The sequence below is a fragment of the Varanus komodoensis genome, unplaced genomic scaffold, assembly GCF_004798865.1.
Source record: "Varanus komodoensis strain SLA01 unplaced genomic scaffold, ASM479886v1 scaffold3, whole genome shotgun sequence".
Classification (NCBI taxonomy): domain Eukaryota; kingdom Metazoa; phylum Chordata; class Lepidosauria; order Squamata; family Varanidae; genus Varanus; species Varanus komodoensis.
In genome coordinates, this window is record NW_025335761.1 from 34,272,843 (window position 1) to 34,294,357 (window position 21,515).

The 21,515-nt window shown below is 40.1% G+C and overlaps 1 protein-coding gene across 6 annotated transcripts in view; it reads left to right on the top strand.

The window, feature by feature from the left end:
- The window catches only part of MIA2 (MIA SH3 domain ER export factor 2), a 38,797-nt gene extending 20,287 nt beyond the window's left edge, over positions 1-18,510 (top strand). For 3 of the 6 annotated variants that reach the window (XM_044435980.1, XM_044435976.1, XM_044435981.1), the window contains exons 11-24: positions 538-584; positions 1,224-1,314; positions 1,971-2,109; positions 3,029-3,130; positions 4,019-4,079; positions 4,723-4,758; positions 8,169-8,236; positions 9,136-9,218; positions 9,612-9,740; positions 11,857-12,003; positions 12,394-12,525; positions 13,748-13,821; positions 16,957-17,185; positions 18,006-18,510. In XM_044435980.1, coding sequence (XP_044291915.1) covers positions 538-584; positions 1,224-1,314; positions 1,971-2,109; positions 3,029-3,130; positions 4,019-4,079; positions 4,723-4,758; positions 8,169-8,236; positions 9,136-9,218; positions 9,612-9,740; positions 11,857-12,003; positions 12,394-12,525; positions 13,748-13,821; positions 16,957-17,185; positions 18,006-18,166 — 1,499 coding nt within the window. In that variant the 3' untranslated portion in view covers positions 18,167-18,510. The remainder of the gene's footprint in view (positions 1-537; positions 585-1,223; positions 1,315-1,970; positions 2,110-3,028; positions 3,131-4,018; positions 4,080-4,722; positions 4,759-8,168; positions 8,237-9,135; positions 9,219-9,611; positions 9,741-11,856; positions 12,004-12,393; positions 12,526-13,747; positions 13,822-16,956; positions 17,186-18,005) is intronic. The other 3 variants (XM_044435978.1, XM_044435977.1, XM_044435979.1) reach the window with 3 other exon arrangements.
- Positions 18,511-21,515: the final 3,005 nt, after the last annotated feature.

Sequence of the window (21,515 nt, forward strand, 5' to 3'; positions counted from 1 at the left end):
CATTTGTGAACTGCAGTCTGTTCGGTGCATAAAATGGATTTTTACCAAAGCTTTAACTTGATGTATGCTAGGTTTCTTAATGCAACATGGTAGTAAGATTAATTCACAGTGGATGCCCTTAACCCAGGGCTCAGTTTAAAAACAGCAACAAACCCATGTTTTTGAATCTTGCTCTCCCTCCTGGCTGCATAGTGTATGAATTACATGAACTGGTTTTGCAAGCCAGTGTTCCTTCTGGTCCTTTGCCTGAAGAAAATAGACAACCCTAAAAAGTCAAGGACATTAATCTTGAGGAGCACGTCTCTTGTTGAACAGGTTAAGCATGTCAAACTAGTTTCAGAAATGCTACTGCTCTTCTAAGGCTTAATCAGATGAACAGTGCCCCATGTCTACTTGTATACTTCTTTAAAAAGAAAACAACTTTTTGGGGGGAGTTGTAAAACAAATCTTTTGTAGATACAGTAATAAATGTATTTGATAAAATTAGATTTTCCCTGTAATTGTTTCTTTTTCTTCTCTTCTTCGTTCCTGAACCAGAAGATGAAGATAAACGAACTGTAAAGAAGCTGATTTATGCTGCAAAGGTAGTTAAATAAGGCAATACTTTGATTAAAAAAATTAAAACCTTGTAGTGAATAAAATTGAGCAAAAGAAGACAAAAAGAGTGGTCTGAGTATGAAGTCATATTGGTGTGTATAACTAACTCATTGCGATGATAGAAGTCATAAGACTATTAGCAATTTCTCTACTTTGTTAGTTACCTCAGAAATGTTTTAATCTAGTAGAGGTTCCACTAGAAGATGAATGAGATGATTTTCATTTATTTCCTCCCTCTCCTTTCTCCATGCCATCTCAGAACTGTTTCAGAGGCTTCCTAACCGTGGAAAAGAAACTTTTCAGGGAAATGCTGGGAGGAAGGGAGGATTTTCAAAATTGGCCTCTCTCCTTTGTCCTCTAGCTATCATGAGCATTCTTCTAGAATTTTGGTTGCAGGAGCTCTTGATCCAGCCACTGAATTTTTAATGACATATATCTCTACAAAATAAAAGTTGAACTTAAATTGAGGTATAGAATGCTGCCTGGCTTTGTCTTGACATTAGTTATTGTTGTTGTAAGAAAATGACGCATAAGTAAATGAAGACATATTCTAGAAGTGCCAACAGTATCAGTAGTCTCTCCTTCAATAGTGATCTTAAATTATTTATCTATTTTGTTTAACATAGCTAAATGCTTGTCTAAAATCCTTGGAAACTGAAAGAAGTCAAATCTATTCAAAGCTAACTGATGAAAAGAAAGTAAAAGAGGAACTTGCAGGTAACCAAAGTTATTGTTTAAGAAAATGTATAAGCAAAGCTATAGGGACAACTTTTTATTAATTAACATTTTAGAGTTCATTAACTTAATGAGAAATGAACTAAGATTATTTACTAAGTAAGACAGCTTCAGAAAGTTATTAGTTCTCATAGGAACTAATTATATGGTTTTTAAAATACCTGAACTAGAAGAATTTATTAAATCATTAAGGCTAATTAATCTTAAGTGCCTGTACAGTATCCAGTGCTGTCCACACACTTGGAAGACTCACTGCTAGTCCAACAGAAAGCCAGTTGATCCAGTAATGATGGAAAATAAGCAAAATGCCACAATGGGTAGGTTAGTGGAGTTGTCTGTCCAAACTGATAAACCATGATTATGTCTGCCTCTCCACCTCAAGAGTGTGGATCCCTACGGAAATGAGGTTGTGAAAAACAATTTTTTTAAAGATTTGGAATGATGGACAATTGGAGGTTTTTAAGGAGGGACAATTGGAGGGACAGTTGGAGGTTTTTAAGTTTCCACCTACTTTTCCCAGAAAAAATGTTTCTGTTTGGCATTAGAATAAGATACTGTGTTTATTTTTCAACCTAATTTTCTTCATTGTATGACTTTCAAGTATCAGTTATTTGCAATTTGCTCTCTCATTGTTACAGAACGCATTGAAAGTTTACAGAGGGAGCATGTCACCTTACAGTCTGAAAACACAAAATTTGAAAGTGAAGTTCAAAAGCTTCAGCAAAAACTTAAAGTCATGACAGAGCTATATCAAGAAAATGAAATGAACCTCCACAGGTATTTTGTAATAGTAGAATAGTTGGTCAGTAAATGTAATTTTCCAGTGGGCCTGTTCACACATCACAATAAACCATTGTGGGTTAATTCACCTTCAGTTGAATCTTTCTGTTTAGATATTACCATTTGGACATTAATTTGGCTGTAACTTAAGTCTACCAGTTTACTTCACTGCCTTATATCCTTGTGTCCATACACAGTCAAATCTTGCTCTTATTTTCCTATCAAATATTTGCAAGAGAGGGATAATATAAATTTTAAAATATTTTGTGCTATAAATTGTGCTTTTATTATTATTACATTACAACTTTTTTCCTCTTGTGTGGAGCCCAAGGTGGCTAGCCTAGTCCCATTTTTATTCTCATAACAGCAGCCATCTGAGATAGGTTAGACCATTAGTGTCTGATCCAAAGTCACCTAGTAAGCTTCATGGCTGAGGGATGACTGGAACCCAGATCTCCCTGGTTCCCTGGCCAGCGCTCTAACCACCACACCATGCTGGCTTTTGGAAATCATTTTAGTATGAAATATCCTTGTTTTGAGAACAGATGTGATGTCATCTGGTAGATATAAGATTCAGGGTGGACCTGAGAGTTTTGTAATCAAATTCTATCTGAGCTTGGATTCATTGGTTCAGTTAACACATCAGAAACATCCCACTGGACTAGTTCTCATGTAACAATTTGGGTGCCACAAAAACAGTGCCATCCAGTAGGGTATGCAGTTGTCCTGGGTTGATTAACACAACTGGAACAGTTGGTCAGGAGCTAGCTTGGTCTTTCATGCTTGTTCATGAATGCCAAGGGTTGGTTTTGCAAAAACAACTGTAGGCTTTTGTGATTATAGCTTGATTCCTTAAGAAAATGGAAAAAAATAATTGATCTCTGGCCAATATAAAATTACTTTTTCTTCAAAAAAGGAAGTTAACTGTAGAAGAAAAAGAGCGTTTGCAGAAGGAAGAAAAGCTTTCCAAAGTTGATGAGAAGATTAATCATGCAGTTGAAGAACTGAATGCTTACCGGTAATGATTATTTTATTATTAATAAGTAGAATGATTATTAATAATATAATTTAATAATTTTATTTCTATGCCACCTAATAGCCAAAGCTTGGTGTTGATGGTTTTTTTCAACAGAATGGAAGGAATCAAACTGAATAGTCAACTGAACAACTTGAGATTTGTGAGAAATCACAGAGGATCAGATAGGGAGTACTTAGAGGATTATCTCCAATCAGCAAGTTAATATAGCTCCATCCTGAAGTTGTATGCAGTAGTGTTATGAAAAGGGGGAGCGGGGAGCAGAGGGAAGCTTTGAATCCAGAGATGTTTTGTGTAAGCGGGAAGGCACTTCTGCTCATACAAAGCAGCCCCCCTCCAATTTTGACTTTTTTTCTCATCTTACTGCTGCCATTTATGTCATGTCCCGTTCTTTTCTAGGGGTTTCTTGAACCCTAAGAGCTGGGGTGCATGAGAGAAGCTTCAGACAGCTTAGGTACTTATAAGTCTTGATGGCCTACAGATAGGCTGGGTACATTGTCCCCCTTTAATGTACTAGAGTACCTTTCCACCCAATGAGGAGGTATCCTGAAATGGTTTTCTCCTCCCACTTGTTTCACAGGCAATAACAGATCAATCAAGCTTCCACTGAATATCCATCCAATTCCAGTTCTGTCTCCCATCACAGTAAAAGGGTTTTAAAAGAGGGGTGACAGATGGAAAGGAAGTACGGCAGGCAGATTTTAATCAATGTCAACTGATCTTGTATGACTGGTGTATTCTGCTTCCTATTCGACATTAGATGAGATTTTTAAAAAGTTAACTGACTTACTGTGGAAGTCTCTTGATAATCTTTAGTGATGACACCCTGTTGTGTAAAATTGTTCTTGATGTGTAGTAATTCCATTACAGACAACGAGCTAAAGATCTGGAAGAAGAACTGGAAAGAACTGTTCGCTCTTACCAGAATCAGGTATGTATATTGTTTGCGTAGTTGGTATTTCATGTACCATTTGACATTATACTTGATTTGCAACTTCAAAATTATATTGCTATATTATGTCTACTCCTGTTAATTTCAGTTGGATGTATTTCAAAATATGCTTGCTTGGGTATTATAGCACAATGATGAGTGTACACACACTGATTCACTGGTCTGAATTGTTGGGAAAGAAAAAGCCTTGTATGCTATCACTGATGAACATAGCAAAGAGGAATAAAGATAAGGCAGAAGAAATAAAATATGTGAGAGTGAGAGATTTTGCAGAGAAAAGAGCAAGTAAGAACATTATGAGACACAGAGGAAGGAAAAAAAGGGGTAGTGTAGAATGAAAGCCTCTCGGGTGGTGGGGGAAAGAAAAAATGAGTAATGGAAATTTATGCAGTGGGGTGCAGTGGAAGTAGAGCCATGGAGTGGGGAAATAAAGGCAAGGAGATTAATAGAAAATGGTACAGAAAAAACCCAATAAAATGGCCCTGAGTTTTTATAAATAATGTGATGCTAACCCTTTCCACATTTAATGTACCAGTGAGACCCTCGTGAGTTAAAAAAAGGTGAAAGTGTTAATTGATTTGAGTTTTGTGTCCATAAACTTATGAAACATTGTCTTTATTAGGTTATGTCACATGAGAAGAAAGCTCATGATAACTGGGTAAGGCACAAATACTAAAATACTTTTATCAATCTGAAAAGTACGTTTACTGTTGTAGGCTGAGTCCCAGAAGGGAAAATGCATGTCTGTGTGTGCAGCATCTGGCTTTTTCTGATCTGCATTGCATCTGCCCCAATACAACTTCCAAACCACTTCTTTGTGCTCCCATGCTTAGCCAAAGGAACCGAGAAATGGTTTTGGAATCTGCCCCTGAGGTCTCCTGCAGTTTCAGGTGTGCTTATGGATGCTGCTAACCCATCTAGATTGTGATCTTAGTTGGTTGGGAAGAACTGTAGAATTATTTTTGCTTTATTTATGGAACCACTTTTAACTTGCTTTTTTCAAATGAACATATCAGTTTCTTGCGTGTGATAAAAAGTCTGGTCATGTTGCTCTTCTTTACTTAGGCAGCAGGGTATAAGACTAGTTGCAGCACTGTGTTTGTTGTTGAGCAGTGCTTCAGAAGGAGCTCCAGAGCAAGACTTGAAACTGGAATAGGGTCCCCACAGTCCTTAGGACCAATCTCATGTCCCTTCAGTTATGTACTATCTATCTGTTGATAGCCTGCTTTTTCCTTACTTAAAATGGCTTGCATCATTCTCCTCCTCTCAGTCTTACCCCACAACAACTCTGTGACATAGGTTGGGCTGAGAGTCAGTGACTAGCTCAAAGTCATCTAGTGACCTCCATGGCTGAGTGGGGACTGGAACCCAGATTGCCTGATTCCCAGTTTCACCCTCTTAACCACACCACTGCATTGGCTCTCAAGCTATTCATTAGTGTCAGTGCTAATTTTACCAGACAAAAGAGAGTATATTGAGATAGCTCTGCCGCAAAAACCATGAGTATATTGAGATAGCTCTGCCGCAAAAACCATGAAAGCCAGGACCTCAAAATATAATGATGACCAGCAGTGTGGATGCTTTTAAAAGTGGATCATGGAGAATAAGGCTGTCATTGACTAGTAGTCCTGATCACTGTATGCTGACTGCAGTCATCAGGGCAGTATACCTATGTACACTGGTTGCTGGGGAATATGGGTGGGAGGGTGCTGTTGAACTCATGTCCTGCTTGTGGGTTTCCTGTGGGGAGCTGGTTGGCTGCCATATGAAGACAATGATGGATCAGATGGACTTTGATCTGATCCAGCACAGCTGCTCTTACGTTTTTAAAAGAATGCAAATTTATGGAAGGAGACAGGCTTAAAATCAGTATGTGCCCAGGGATGTCATACCCTATCCTTAATCCACCTAGCACACTCCAGTGTATTAGACCACAGTTCCTGTTATTCCCAGCCATCATGGCCACTGGCCATACTGGCTTAGAATTATGGGAATTGTAGCTTGACACATCTAGAATACACCAGGTTGGGCAAGGCTGCTGCACACATTCCCCACTGAAACATAACTTTTGGAATCATTCTTTTGCAGTAGCAGTCAGTCTCTTCTCCTAAAAAGGAATCTTTTGAGCCAGATGTCTCCTTAAAATGTTGTATTGTTTCAATGCTATTTCAATAAATACTTTCACTGTTCTGTGCTGCCTTTGTCCAACAGTAAAACAGCCTGTTCTGTGATAACATTGTGGTCAGTGGAACAAAAAAGCATCTATCCATCCATTTATCCATCCATCTGTACTTCCAGCTACATTAGTATGGTAGACTTTAGGGATATCCAGTAAATTTATTTCATTTGACCTTGATGGACTTTGAACAATTTCCAAGCCCAACAGCCAAAAGTGGGCCAAGTTGCAGGATGGGAGATTCTGACTTCCAAGATACAGTCTAAATATTTGCACAGATTTGGAGCTGAGAACTAAGTATCTCTAAAGCTATATGTACAATTACATTGAGACTGACTCACTGCATTTGTGGAGGTATTGTTTCTTGTAACTTAAGTGCATATATGAGTGCACACACTCACCCAGAGCCATCTTGAATTTTCTGACAGTTAATTTGAGATTTGTGCACAATTCAGGCTATTCCAAAATTTGTGCGAATTGTGGAATACAGACCCAAATTTTGCACAAATGTCCTCTATTTAAAAAAAAAAACACCAAATCATGGTCCCTTTTCAAAACGGAAGTCTTTGTGTTGGCTTGACTCACATCACCAACACAGGGTTGATAGCATTGAATCTATGGGACTGAGCCAAGAAATTCTGTTGGACTTTCACCCTCCATTGGATTCCTGCCACTTCCCAAGCAGTAATAAACTAGACGTGAAAGGAAAATGTACCAGCTAGCATTGGTGGCTTCCACAACAATCACTAGTTTAGACTACTTCTGCTTCTATAAATCTTGATAGAACACAGTGTATTCTTTTTACCAGTGACAATGGTAGTACCACCATGTAACCTGTTGGTGGTGAAGGTGCCAGCAGCTACACCATCTAGGAACACACTTACATTTTTTCCCCTAATCATGTATTATTTGCAGAGCAAAACCTGTTACCAAGTATGAATATGTATCTTTAAATGTAAAAACCAGAATGAAATTTGGCTTAGGTTTTAATGCATGGGGACATATAATACTATGCTTGTGAATATCATTGCCCTAATCCAGAGATCCATGTATACATAAATGCACAAGGTAATTAACCCATGTAGAGAGGCTCTCCTATTTATTTGAGTATATAAGCTCTTAGCTATTCTTGAATGTTCTTAGAATAAATAAAGATGCTCTTATGGGCCAAGGAACTTTTACTAGCTCTTCAGAACTTCCTTGTCTGCCAGTAATAACTGGATCAGATTATTTGTTGTTGATTTCATTTCTATACCGCCTGTAGCCAAAGCTCTCTGGTTCACAACAAGATATAAAAACAATAAAATACAGTACACTAAAATGTTTTAAAAATTTAAAATTTTAATTTAAAATAACATTAAAACCTGACTAAGAAGAAAGGGAAAAGGCACCCTTCCTGATGGAATAAACCCATCAGGCCCTTGGGTGACCAGGGAGATTTTAAAGACTTTTGCAAAGAGGGTTTTCTTAAGTTTGTGTTGAAAAGATGGCAAATTTTGGTGAGCTGCAGTTGGGAGGTTGTTCCAAAGATGGACAGCCACCACAGAAAACATCCTCTTCCTTGTTGCCACCCGCTGAGCTCCACAGGTTGAGTGTAAGCAAGCAGCAAGATATTAAGAACCAGATTCAAATTTTGACCCTAAATGTAGTCACAGTGGTCCAGTACTCCAGCATGTAGAAGCTGCAGAGCATTAGAATGTGGCCATTAATCACAATCCTGCTGAATTAGGATTGTGAACTTATTTCGTATACATCCCTTAGAGTTCCTTAAATTAACCTCTGGCCCTCCTAATACACTGCAGTTCTAGGATGGAAGTAAGAAACTGACAAACTTTCAACTGGAAATGTTTCTTGTACTTTTTGTGATATTTGATGAGATTTTTTTAAAATAGCTGGCAGCCCGGGCAGCTGAAAGACAACTTAATGATCAAAGAAAAGAAAACTTGGACAATAGGCAAAAGTAAGTATAAAATATTTCCTGCTGAAAAACACAGTTTCACTTATGTACTAAATAATAATTCATTCATTATATGGCACCAGTAAACAAAATCACTCATGTGCTATCCTTATAACATTTTTGGCCATCATAAAACTGGTAAAATTGTGTTTGTCCACTTCAATAGCAGCAGTGGGTCTGATAGAATTTCATCTGACATGTAGGATTTTAGAATGGGCCTGCTTGGCCACTCTTGTGTGCTTATAGCAAGGTCATTGAGCTACAGAATCCAGTTACGGGTTGCTTTTAAAAATCTGGCTTATGTTGCCAACTGCAATACTAAGTATACCTGCTTCTTTGTGAATGTGTTTAAAACTGGAGGGTAACTTAAGGTGTTTGTTCGTTTTGCTGCTACTTCTGGATTAAACCGAAATACATAGTAACAATGACTATTCGGTGTTAGTGAACTGAATTCAGCTTTTTCAAGGGCCATGCTAGACATATGCTCCTGAGTATACAGAATGGCTGGGATCATTAGGGTTCTTTATATAAGAAGAGAGGACTTTGCTTTGCACCAGCTCATCCCCCAGTAGTTTTCCCTATGTTCTCCTCACCTGACAGTCTCAGCACGGGTTTGCAAAGTCTTCTGCCCTTCAGGAGCAGCTTGGCAGTATATGTGTTGGGGCTGCAGCAGAAGGAAAGCAAGGAACACCCCACTGCTTGTAATGCTGGTGCTTTTCGGGATCCAGCTCATTTACAGAATTATCATAGCAACTCTGTTCTGCCTTTTTTTTACACTATAAACTTTGGATCAGACTATTCAGTCTGATTTGCTCCTCAAACCTTTTGCATCAGCTGAACAATAGAATTAAAAGAAAAAAAATACATGGAAGGGTGATTGTGTTGTGTGTTCTTTCCTTCAGATTAACAGCAGCAGAATTTAAATATGATCTTTTGGAAAAAGATCCTTATGCCTTTGATGTTCCAGTTGGAGCATTTGGCCGAGGTATGTTACTTTATTAATTGTGCATCTCATTGTACTATAAAGAGGTCCTGACAAAATTTACAGAAATTCTTTTGGAAACAGAGCATTTGATGCATGCAGTTGTTATTTGCATTTAACTGACTTGTGCCACCAATGGCATAGTTTTTATTCCTGCTGTAATCTTTCTTCGGTTTGCAAATAAAATAAAATTGAAGCATCATTGGAAGATTCCTAAAAATGACTTTTTTAGTTGTTTTATTCTGGGACTGATAATAAAAGCATCAGATGGATTTTTCTTGTGACCCAAGTTAGTTTCAAACTTAGAACCTGAGGTGAGACATTAACTGTTATTTTATATATACACCCATTAACTCTAACCTTGTGAATTTTAGCATTTTGTTTCAACTGTTCCAGAGCAATCCCCATATGGACCCTCACCAATGAGCAGACCTTCATCTGAAACAAGAGCTTTTCTTTCCCCCCCAACCTTATTGGAGGGTCCTTTAAGACTTTCACCTGTGCTTCCAGGTGGAGGAGGAAGAGGTACAATTGTTAAATTTGAAAGCTTAATTATTATGGATTCTCTCTCCTCTTAGTCTATCCCTCCTTTCTTGGTGATGGATCTGTGAAAGTACACAAAAAAGAAGTGAAAATATGCTAAAATGAATCCTACCAAGCATAAACTTAAATTAGCCACATAAATGATCTCTGGCAGATAGTTTAGGGTAGCAGTAGCAGGTACTATTTGTATTTATTATATTTATATCCTGCCTTTTTTTTCCTCTCAAGGAACTCAAGGCAGCTTACATATTTCTCCTCCTCTCAGTCTTATCCTCTCAGCAACAACCCAGTGAGGTAGGTTGGGCTGAGAGTCTGTCACTGGCTCAAAGTTACTGAGTTAGCTCCGTGGCTGAGTGGGGACTAGAACTCAGAACTCCTGAGTCCCAGTCCCACACTCTTAACCACTATACCACACTGGCTGTCAGATAAGACTTCAGGATTTTATGTTCTAAAAATTATTTTTACTTAAAAATGGGCTCAATTCAAAAGTGCCCTTCTGCATTCAGAAGAAAGCTTTGACTGATGGAAGAGCTCCTTTATGCCTCTAACAAGGGCTGTTTCTGAGAAAATTTAAACTAAAATTGCATTTCCATTAGTGCTTCTGCAGTGTTTTTAGCATTGTGCTTGTGGCTATTTCCCCTCTGCTCATAGTGGCTTTTTTTTGCGGGGGGGGGGGGGGCTCAGGATGAGCAGACAATCTGTTTTGAGCTGTTTTCTGATTTGTGATCTCCCCCTCAGGCCAATATCTGAGGGTTTTATTTGGTGTTTTGTTTGATAGCTTTTGCAGCTTCTTTTATTGTTTGGAGATTGATGTGAATGCCCACACAATGTTTTTTGCTTTTTCAAAATTTACATTTTTTAAAAATGCCAGTCATTATTTGACTGATAAAGTGAACCATGTGGCACTTTTTAAAGTTTAAAAAAGAAAGAGTAGGTCTTTCATATCCCTGATTTATGAGTTTATTTGCACTTCTGACTGTTGATCGTAACAGAAAAAGCAATGAAGGGTTTTGTTTTTAACTTATGAAAATGGACTGCATATTCTTAGGAGTGAGTTCATTTTTGTTTTGGCTTTTGTTGGAGAAGATAGAGGAAACCTGTCACTTTGCTGGCTTTAATGTGTAGCTATACTCTGAAATTTCTGGTGTTCAGTACAACAGAATAGGTGACAAACTAATAGAAAACACTACCTTGAAGCCAGAGAAGCTGTACATCAGAAGAATGTCAAGAACCTGAATCATTAATCAACATGCAAGACATTCTAATGTGGTTGAAAATATTGCCCCTACTTGCTTAAAAAGGGTGTCACTCTCTTCTAAATGACAGACAACCTTCCTCTAATCTCTTTCAGCTGTTTTCTGACTTTAATGATGTAGCATGCCTTAAGGAAAAATGCATTTGATGGGGTGACTCCATGCAGCTCAGAAGGGGGGGGGCAGGATTGAGCCCTGAGGAAAAGAGGTCTTTGCCAAGATGCTGCCAACACTGATTAGGGTGATGGAAAAGCTTTAACATTCTTTCTTTCTTTCTTTGCTCAGTGAGAGGAATCTGAATATAATGTAGACTTTGTTTCTGAGTGCATGCTTTTTCTTTCTCAAAGCAGCTTAGTATTTACTGCGCTTGTGACTGAGCAGTTGCACCTCTTCTGCACAGGACAGCATCTTACTAAAAGAAGGTGCTTCTGAGGACCATGAGTTTTTTGACAACCTCTCATTAATGCTTCAAATGTCATGATAAGCCATGATTTGTAGCTTGCATTGTCGGAGCCCAACAAAATGTGGTTAATCTTAATTATGGTTTGTGGTATGTATGACAAAGATAGTATGTTCCAACATACTACAGTAAGCTTAACCACTATTTGTTGGGTGCAGATGAAACAAGCTGTGGTTCATGGAAACATGAAAGCTCAGCTGCACCAGGAAAAGAATCTCATGAGCCCAAGGTTTGCTGCAGCTCATTCCCACCATAATAAGACATGACATGTTATGGCATCTGAACTGGCTCATTGAGATATTATGGCTTGATACTTGTGGGTTCAATGAGAATTGCTCTAGTGGGTGCCAAAAGTGATTGAATCTATCGTATTTTGTTCAAATAGGATCGAGAGGACCAGGGAACACTGGTGCCTATGAAGTTGGTAATGAAAGAGGAGAGATGAATTCTGATCCCCACAGACCACCATCTAACACTGGATCTTTGTCACCTCCATGGGATAGAGATCACAGAGTAAATCTGCCTTATGCAGGTAATGAAACCTTTGGAAAACATGTTTAATTTTACATGCCAATTATAAACTGAATTATTGCTGAACCCCAGTGTGAAATGGATCTTACTGTAACATCTGGAGAGACCATAGTCCCTTTCCTCCAGGAGTTTTGGCTTCAAATGTTTTATAGCATACCATGGCTATATTACAATTTTAATAACTCTGCTTCAAGATTTCAGCACTTTATTGGCTAGATGTTAGAATACTGTCCATATAGGGGGAGTTACAAGTCAGATTTGCATTAACTAATTAATGGAAGTTGATATCCTTAATGTTTTAACTTGTATATTTTGTAACAGACACAGGGTAAAATGGGCTGACAGGCATTGCTGAATAAAACAAATAAATTGCACTTTTATTGAATGGTAGGTCAGCTGTATAATGAGCAATCTCTTCCTCCTCGACGACCAGAAAAATTGTATTCCGGTCCCCCAAATTCTGGAAGGCTTTCAGGACCAGCAGAACTAAGAAGTTATAACATGCATTCTTTTGATAAAGCAGGTAAGAATCCCTTCTTTTATGTGCCTGAATGAAGGAATTTTTTGTGAATTTGGCTGCAAAAGTAATGCTTTAGAATTGACTAGGCTGAAACCCAGAGAGTTGTCAAAACTCAGCCCCTCAAAGACTTTAGCATTTTCTGTTCTCTTGTTGGTAACACATCAGATAATGCCAACAATACCCTATCCTGATGTTAATATTCTTTATTCTCTGTAAAGCCAGCTGTAAATCCTTATTTGTGATTCCCAAAACAGGCAGTGTGGAAGTTAAGAAATGTCCATGCATTTCTTAGTTTGATAAGACTGTTGTGCTTTCCTTAAGAAAGGTATCATGACAACTTTATCCTTACATTAGGTGTGGCTCCTCTTTGAAGAAAGTGGATGTATGCAATTACTGCACAAGCAAAAGGCACCCCAAATAAGCTCTGTAGCGTCTACACCAGGGGTCTCAAATTCAACTTACCTGGGGGCCGCTGGAAGTAGAGTCTGGGTGAGGCTGGGCCGCATCAAGAATTCCACCACCGCGGTGGTGGTGGGCTGCTTATCCCGTGGCCGGCCCGGGCGCCACCGGTGCTTTGAAGGCCGCAGGGCCCCTCCCCTGTGCCCCACCTGTCCCGGCAATTGGCCCGTGGGCCGCGAGTTTGAGACCCCTGGTCTACACCCATGAAAAGCCTCTCTGGAAAGCTGTTGGGGGGGTGGTGTTCCTGGTGGAATAGATTTCTTGGGGGGTGCAGGAGGGGCAAAAGGAAAAAAAAGATGAGTGGCATGAGTGGAATTAGGTACAACCCAATACATTTAACCTGAATTAATGCTTCAAAATTCTTTCATCTAAGCTACTTAACAGAAGATGGCAAAAACATTAAGACTTTGGGGGGAAAACCTTACTACATCCTTGCTCTTGGAAACCAGCATAGACATTTAAACAATATTCTCGGTGCTTGCACCTTAGAAGTTTCGTAATTTTTGCCCAGTAAATCTTTTCTAAGGTAGCCTTAAGGTTTTGCTTCAGTTGGGAAACAGAAGCTTAAACTGAGTGTGAGCAAGGATGGCATCAGTTTTTAAAGTGCATAAAAGCATTAGTATATTCTCACCGGCCAGCTGTATTTAATAAAAGTGTGCAACCATCGTGTTTGACATGTTTCTACATCCATTTGTTCTTGGGAGGAAATGTGTTCAGGAGGCTGCTTAATGCTAACGTATATGTTGGATATTTCCCCCTTAACCAGATGGACAAGCACCTGAAAATAACTCCAGAATGAACCTGACTGGAAATGGAATGAAAGATCATCCCAATGATAGTGTAAGTAGTAGATGAAAGGACTGGGAATACTTTTTATTGAATCCCATTTAAAACAATTAGGTTCGCCACATTACTGCTGATACTGGCAATACTTCAAACCGATTTTGTACAATTTTTAGTTTAGTGTACCTTTATTACCTTCTGCACATTTCCACATACTGAGTAAATGCTAGCTAAGTGATAGCTAATCGATTGACTCAATTACTGCTTGACTTTACAATGCAGAAGAACAAAAAAAATAAAAGTACACCAAAGCAATGGTTAGTTAGAATGACTGGCTTAGATTTTTTGGCACAAGGATGACATTGGCTTGGATCCTGACTTTTGTTGTAAACCTTCCAGAGAACTTAAGCAAGAGAGCTTGTTTAAAAATAAATCATTAACAATCTGTTAGGAGTGTCAGTACAGGTCCACTCACAGGATGCTCCTGGCCAGTGAAATTGGGTGTAAGCCAATACTTCATACTCCCTGCAGCCCTTTAAATCCCTGAAAATTTGCACTAAGGGGTCCGGGAAACCCAGCACAGATGATTGTAGAGGAGAGAGGAAATCTGTGAAACCTCCCCCACCGCACCCCACACAAGCACACACACTTCCTCTAGCAGAAGTCTCCACTGGATTTGAAATAGATCAAATATATCTTCTATAGATAAGAGATCTTCCATTTACAGAAGAGGGCTCATAGATTCTAACGTAAGTGACATCTAATAGTATATCATTAACTTAAGCTAGCATAAGATTTGGGGAGGGGGAACACACTCATTTCTCCAATTTATGCTCCTGGAATACTGCCAAAGGTCATTTACACTAAAGGTATGTTGAAAGCTTTTGCAGTGTATGGCTGTGAAAGTTGGACCATAAGGAAGGCTGAGCACCAAAGAATTGAGGCCTTTGAATTGTGGTGCTGGTGGAGACTTCTGTGAGTCCTTTGGACTGCAAGGCGATCAAACTGGTCAGTCCTAGAGATCAACCCTGACTGTGCTTTAGAAGGCCAGATCCTGAAGATGAAACTCAGATACTTTGGCCACCTAATGAGAAGGAAGGACTCACTGGAGAAAAGCCTAATGTTGGGAATAACAGATGGCAAAAGAAGAAGGGGACAGCAGAGAATGAGGTGGCTAGATGAAGTCACTGAAGCAGTTGGTGTGAGCTTAAGTGGACTCCAGGGGATGGTGGAGGACAGGAAGGCCTGGAGGAATGTTGTCCATGGGGTCGTGATGGGTCAGACACAACTTTGCGACTAGTAACAACAACATGTTAAAAGCTTAAATGGTCCATCACTGCTCTTAGCATCTTAATTAACTTATTTTTAATACTAGCCTATTATTATTATTATTATTATTATTATTACATTTCTATGCCGCCCCTTGCCAAAGCCTTGGGGCGGCTTACAACACAATAAAATACATTGAAATACAATAGAACATAATAAATTACCATTAAATACAAAAATACAAAAAATACACTGAGTTACATAATAATATAAAATTAATATTATAAGTATAAAATAAGTAAATAAATAATATAGGAGGAGAAAAGAGAAGGAAGAAGAAGTTGCCCTGGCCAGATCATATATTTTAACAATTAAAATGATGTTTAAATAAAAAGGTCTTTACCTGGCGCCGAAAAACCAGTAACGACGGTGCCAGGCGGACCTCTTTGTGGAGTGAATTCCATAGGTTGGGCGCCACCGCAGAGAAAGCCCTCCTCCGAGTACTTACTCTCCTAATTTCTTTCATGGAGGGTTCCTGGAGAAGGGACTCTCCCGCAGATCTCAAAGGGCGGTCGGGCATATACGGATGTAAGCGCTCGTTCAGGTAGCCAGGACCCAAGCCGTTTAGGGTTTTATAGGTCATAATCAACACCTTGAATTGGGCCCGGGCTTCAATGGGAAGCCAGTGAAGCTGACGGAGGACTGGAGTCATGTGAGCATAACGCCCCGTCCCCGTCAGCAACCTGGCAGCTCTATTTTGCACCAATTGAAGTGTTCGGACCGTCTTCAGGGGAAGCCCCACGTAAAGCGCGTTACAGAAGTCTAGGCGGGAAGTCACCAGCGCGTGTGTCACCGTCGCCAAGCAGTCGTACTCCATGTAGGGGCGCAGCTGATTAATCAGCCGAAGCTGAAGGAAGGCGCTCCTCGCCACCGCTGTCACCTGAGCTTCCAAAGAAAGCTCCGGGTCAAGGAGTACTCCTAAGCTGCGGACCTTATCCCTAAGAGGGAGTGTTGCACCATTCAGGACCAGGTCAAATCCACCCTCTCCGAAGCCCAATCCGCCAACCAACAGGACCTCCGTCTTGTCTGGGTTGAGTTTCAGTTTATTGGCCCTCATCCATTCCATTACCTCGGCCAAGCACCGGTTCAGCACAGCCACTGCCTCACCTGGATTAGTGGAAAACGAGAGGTAGAGCTGGGTATCATCAGCGTATTGATGATTCCGCAGCCCACACCTCCTGATGACCTCTCCCAGCAGTTTCATATAGATGTTAAATAGCAGACGAGATAGAATGGAGCCCTGTGGTACTCCATGGCATAGCTGCCCTGGCAGAGTGACATAGTCCCCCAGCACCACCTTCTGGAATCGACCGTTGAGATAGGAGCGGAACCACTGCAAAGCAGTGCCTCCAACCCCCAATCCCGCTAGTCTATCCAGAAGGATACCATGGTCGATGGTATCGAAAGCCGCTGAGAGGTCCAGGAGAACCAACAGGGATGCACTCCCCCTGTCCTTCTCCCTGCATGACATTCCTGTCATTCTATTTCTTGTTTGGATTTCTTGTTTGGATTGGGCTGATGCTTTGACCTGGCCTCTTATGTACATGAATCACTTCCATTTTCAGTAAACAACCTCCAGTTGCCCAACCAGGGTTTGTGATCATGATGCGTAAACCCAGGCATTCTTGAGTAGCTCATCCAACAGTTCATCCAACAGCAAACCACGAGTTAACAGCTACATTGTTTGGCCCCTAGATAGCCCATCAGTCCAGGTCCTGAACAGTTTACAAAAACTGGAAGTGACTTATAAGTGACATACGCATCACCATGAATGGATAGAACTCAGCTCATGATGTGTCACTGTGACATGTGAACTTGGTCAGCTCCTTTCCAAATATTGACTTGCCTGTTCTTTTCTCTCAGAATTTGCACAATATGACAGATCAATCTCTTGCAACTGAAAGTGAAACTTCTGGAGCAGGAATTGTGCCTCCACCACTTCCCTTACTGAGAGCACCTCTAATGCCACTGGACCCAAGAGGACCTTATATGAGGCATCCTCCATTTTCAGCAATGCCTCCTAGTGCTGTATATGGACCTCGTGAATATTTTCCAAGGGATTTTGCTGGCTTGCCACGTCCTCTACTGCCAAGTATGTACTTGCTCTTCCTACAGTATATTTCATTCATTCATAAATAAATGCATTCATAGAGTGTTTGGAATTGTTTGTACCTCTTCAATTCCATTGAAATTACTGGGGCTTAAGCTATTCCTGGCTATGTTTATTCTACTGTTTTCAGTTACCTTTAGGAGCAGCTAATTCACTTATTCTGCCTAAGTACTGTTAATGTTGTAAACCTCCCAAGTTTAAGAGCGGAAGGAAAGTATTTTTAGCAGAGGATACTGCTGAATTTTAGCTCAAATCTCTGTCAGCTTCTGGTCACGAAAGACATTCCTAACATTTTGAAGGCAGTTGCTGGTTGTAAATCATTTGGGGAATTCTATTGTTTAACTGCTATTTTCTGTTCCTTGTCAAATGTTCTAATACCTCTGTGGTAAAGAGGCAAAAATGAAACATTAGAGGTATAGATTGGACACTTTAGAACAGCCTCCCCCATGGTTCTTTCTAGTAGGCATGCTGGCTAGAGTGGTGCTAGTTGTAGTCCTGCTCTGAAGCAGAGTGGGAAAAGCTTTTACAGTATGGATTATGTAATGCCCCTTGTGAATTTGGCCTTAACAACAGTCACTTAACTGGTAAAGTTGATAAACATGAGTATTATTGAAGCATTAGCCATTTAATTTTGTTCCTGCTTCCCTGTGCAACAATTGGTAACTAAGTTTCTAAAGCCACCCCTAGACTCATGGTTACAACTACTGTTGATTGGGTGTGTGTGTGTCTGAATTATATTTGTAAGAAAGTAGCTCCATTCTGAATAAGAGTTAAAATGATTTTCATCATTCCTTTTAAACAGTAAGGGGTCCACATCCTATGAGGCCTTTTCCCCAATATCCACCTCCAAGGCCTGCAAGTTTTGCACCACTGCCACCTGATAACAGAAATGAATTGCCTGCTGAGTCAACATATCTATCAGCTGCATCTTCTACAGATGAAGAATTACAAGAAGAAACTTGATTCTGATACGAAATAACTATCCTCTTTCTCTTAACACAATTATTTGCTCTAAAGTAACTGTTGTTACTTAAGCAACTCATATTATTGCTCAAATTGAAGCTTAATAGAATAATTCTCAGGAGAGTGTTATGTAAATAATGGTTCAACTGTGAATAAATTGATGGTCAATGTACAGCAGCAAATTTTAAATTATTTTTAATTTGCATATCTCAAGAGATGTAAAAATTAGTCCCAAGAAAGAATTCTGGCTTTGGACACATCTGGTCTTATATAAAATCACTGCATGTGAAAGAGAATACTTAAAACAAAAAACAATTGTGAAAAAATAAAGGTTTTAAAAAATATGTGGAATTTTGACTATTTAACAAATGTCTCTTGCTTCCTTTCCATTGATTATGAGGTTAGATTTCATGGTAGTCCTTACAAGTTCCACACTTTCCCATGGTCTACCTATCCAATGGTATGGTAAACACTGTATGAAATGTGTTAGTTAACTGGATAAGACTAATTTGACAATATTTGCTTCTTAATGTTATTTATTTTGTGTTTAAATATTTAGAGGTGTGGCAATTTTTACTATACCAGTCAGAGGACTGCCTGTGTGTATCCTTTTAATGATCATCTTTTAAATTTCAGCTACTCGGTTACTTGTTAAGCTGTTCTTTGAAATTTGTGCCCCCGGTACTTCCAGACATAGTGGATGACATACCCATTTAAGAGGAGCCCTGCTTCCTCAATCCAGAGGCCTGTTTAGGCCAGCATTCTGCTCCTACAGTGCCCAGCCTGATGCTTGCGGGTAGCCTATACGCCGAGCATGGTCACAATAACACCACCTCCGAATCATGTTACTTAGCAACTGGTACTGAGAGGCATACTGTTTCTGATACTGAAGGAGACATAGTCATCACGAATACTAGACACTGATAGTTTTTTCTTTGTATGTGATTGATAATTTTATATTTAATAACTTTTTCCACCTCAATTGTATGAGAGAAGGTGGGAGATGCTATAAAGTACATCCTAATATAGTGGTACCTCAGCTCACGAACACCTCAGTTCACGACCAAATTGGGTTGCGAACAAAAATTTCATAAAAATTTTGACTCAGGTCGTGAACTCCGCATTGGGTGGCAACTGCGATTGCAGCCATCTCGAGTGGGGAAATGGCCGCGATCGTGCTGGAGGCAGATGGCCAAGATCGTGCCTGTCTTTCCGGCACAAGCACAACCGTGATCTCAGCCATCTCCCCCCCAGCACGATCGTGCCCATCTCTCCTCCCCGAGTGCGCCCGCGTTTGCGCCCGTCTTCCCCCCCCAGCACGCCCACATGCACGCCCATCTCTCCCTCCTACAGCACGCCGGGATGACAGGCACCTGCAGGGATGAGGGGTGTGATCACAGACATGCTGGGGGGGGGGGGCAGGGAGATGGCCACGCTCATGCTAAGGGGGGGGGGGCGGGGAGATGGCCATGATCGTCGTCGTCGTCCTCACTTTGCTTTACATTTTTCTGATTAAAAAAAAGTTACAAAATGGATTAACCTTATTTACATTGAACCTTATGGGGCAATTTAACTTGGCTCATGACCAATGCGGGTCATGACAAGAGTCCTGGAACAGATTAAGTTCGTGAGCCAAGGTACCACTGTAGCCCTATGCGTTTTGAACAACTTCCATAAGCAAGCCACAGCCAGTATTGCCAGTGATCAGGGGTTACGAGAATTCTCTAGAACACTAGATTGTTTCTCCCTGCTCTCAAGTCTCAAAACCAGTCAATATAAATATTATAAGCATGTCCAGTATTCTCTATTTTTGTCCTACATGTTTGTGTTTCTCAGCTTCTGCGTTTATTGGACTGGAAGGAAAAGCAGGGCAGTAGAACCTATGAGTGCCTCACTTTCAGAAATCCATTTAGTGTACCGGTTACCATTGAATTTAAAGGAAGAACCAGCTCATTTTAACAGGTGACCTTAAGAACATAAATGTAACAGCCATGCTGGATGAGACCAAAGGTCTATCCAGTTCAGCACTCTGCACATGGTGGCAAATCAGCTGCCCACATGATCCCTCAGACACAATGGGGGCAAGACCTGTCAAAGCTCCTTGGCAACTGGCGTGTACAGGCATGCCACCTCTGATAAAGGAGGCAGCACATATAGACCACAAGGCTAGTAGAGCTAGAGATATCCTCCCTCATGAATATGGCCAATCCTTTTTAATGCCATCCATATTGGCAGTTACCACTCCTACCCATCACAGCAAATTCCACAGATCTAAGTATACACTTAAGACATATAAGAGGCCATATGCCTTCTGAGTCTGGGAAAGTTACTGTCATTTCCTGTTTCTGTGTTTGCCTAATTAATGAGCTTTCGACTTAAAACTGATTTATGAAGCAAGGAATAGATATACGCACACTTGTGAAGCACCTTGATTTTTTTTTAAAAGATTATAAAAGCAATCTCAACACTCTTCAGAAGGAAAATAGAGTATATGTAGTGTCAACATTCTGGATTGGAAGTTTGATCTGGATTTAAGTGTGTGCAACTCTGCTGCCTCCCCCTTCCCTTGACAGCCCCTGAAAATTGTATATGGTGATACAATTGGGGAACCATGTTGGAGAAACAGGCTGAAGTGCCTTCTCCAAAGAGAAGTTGAAATACCTTTTAGTGGAACCCTGAAATGATCTAGCTCACTTTTTCAGCAACACCCTTTCACTCTGATTACTAAAGTTTGCTCTAGGTAACCAGATTCCAATACCCTCTATAAGAATGAAAATAATATGAACTAATGATTAGATAAGAATTATTATGCAAATTAGCAGTAAAGTTATATGCCACAGGACACCATTACTTAAGAATAAAAGCATTCAATATGATTTTGTCATTACACGTATGCTTCCTTATCATCCTTTTGGCAATTTGCTTGTCAATGGATTCACTTTGTATTTCACCAGGGGTAGGTAAGCTGAATTTCAACCTAAAGACTTCCACATCTTTCTGGAAGCTATGTAGTTGCAGCATACGGAGGGTTGATTTGAGTGGGTCAGTAAAGTCATTATCTCACCTCTTCCTATCCAGCCATCCAAAAACATTTAAAGGGCTACTGTCAATACATGTGCATAGCGGAACTCAAAAGCAAGGGCATTTTTTTAAGAAGGGTTATTTCAGGAAGATGAATTTTGGAGTGGAAACAGAATAGGTAGAGGTGCTTTCCACCAATTCTCCACTCAAAGGCACTTTTCAAATGGCTTTTACCCCAGAAGATTCCATGAATCAAGCTAGGCCTCTGTTACACATATAAAATGTGTAGCTAGCCGCCCAGTTCAACTGATCCCATTGGAGAAGTACT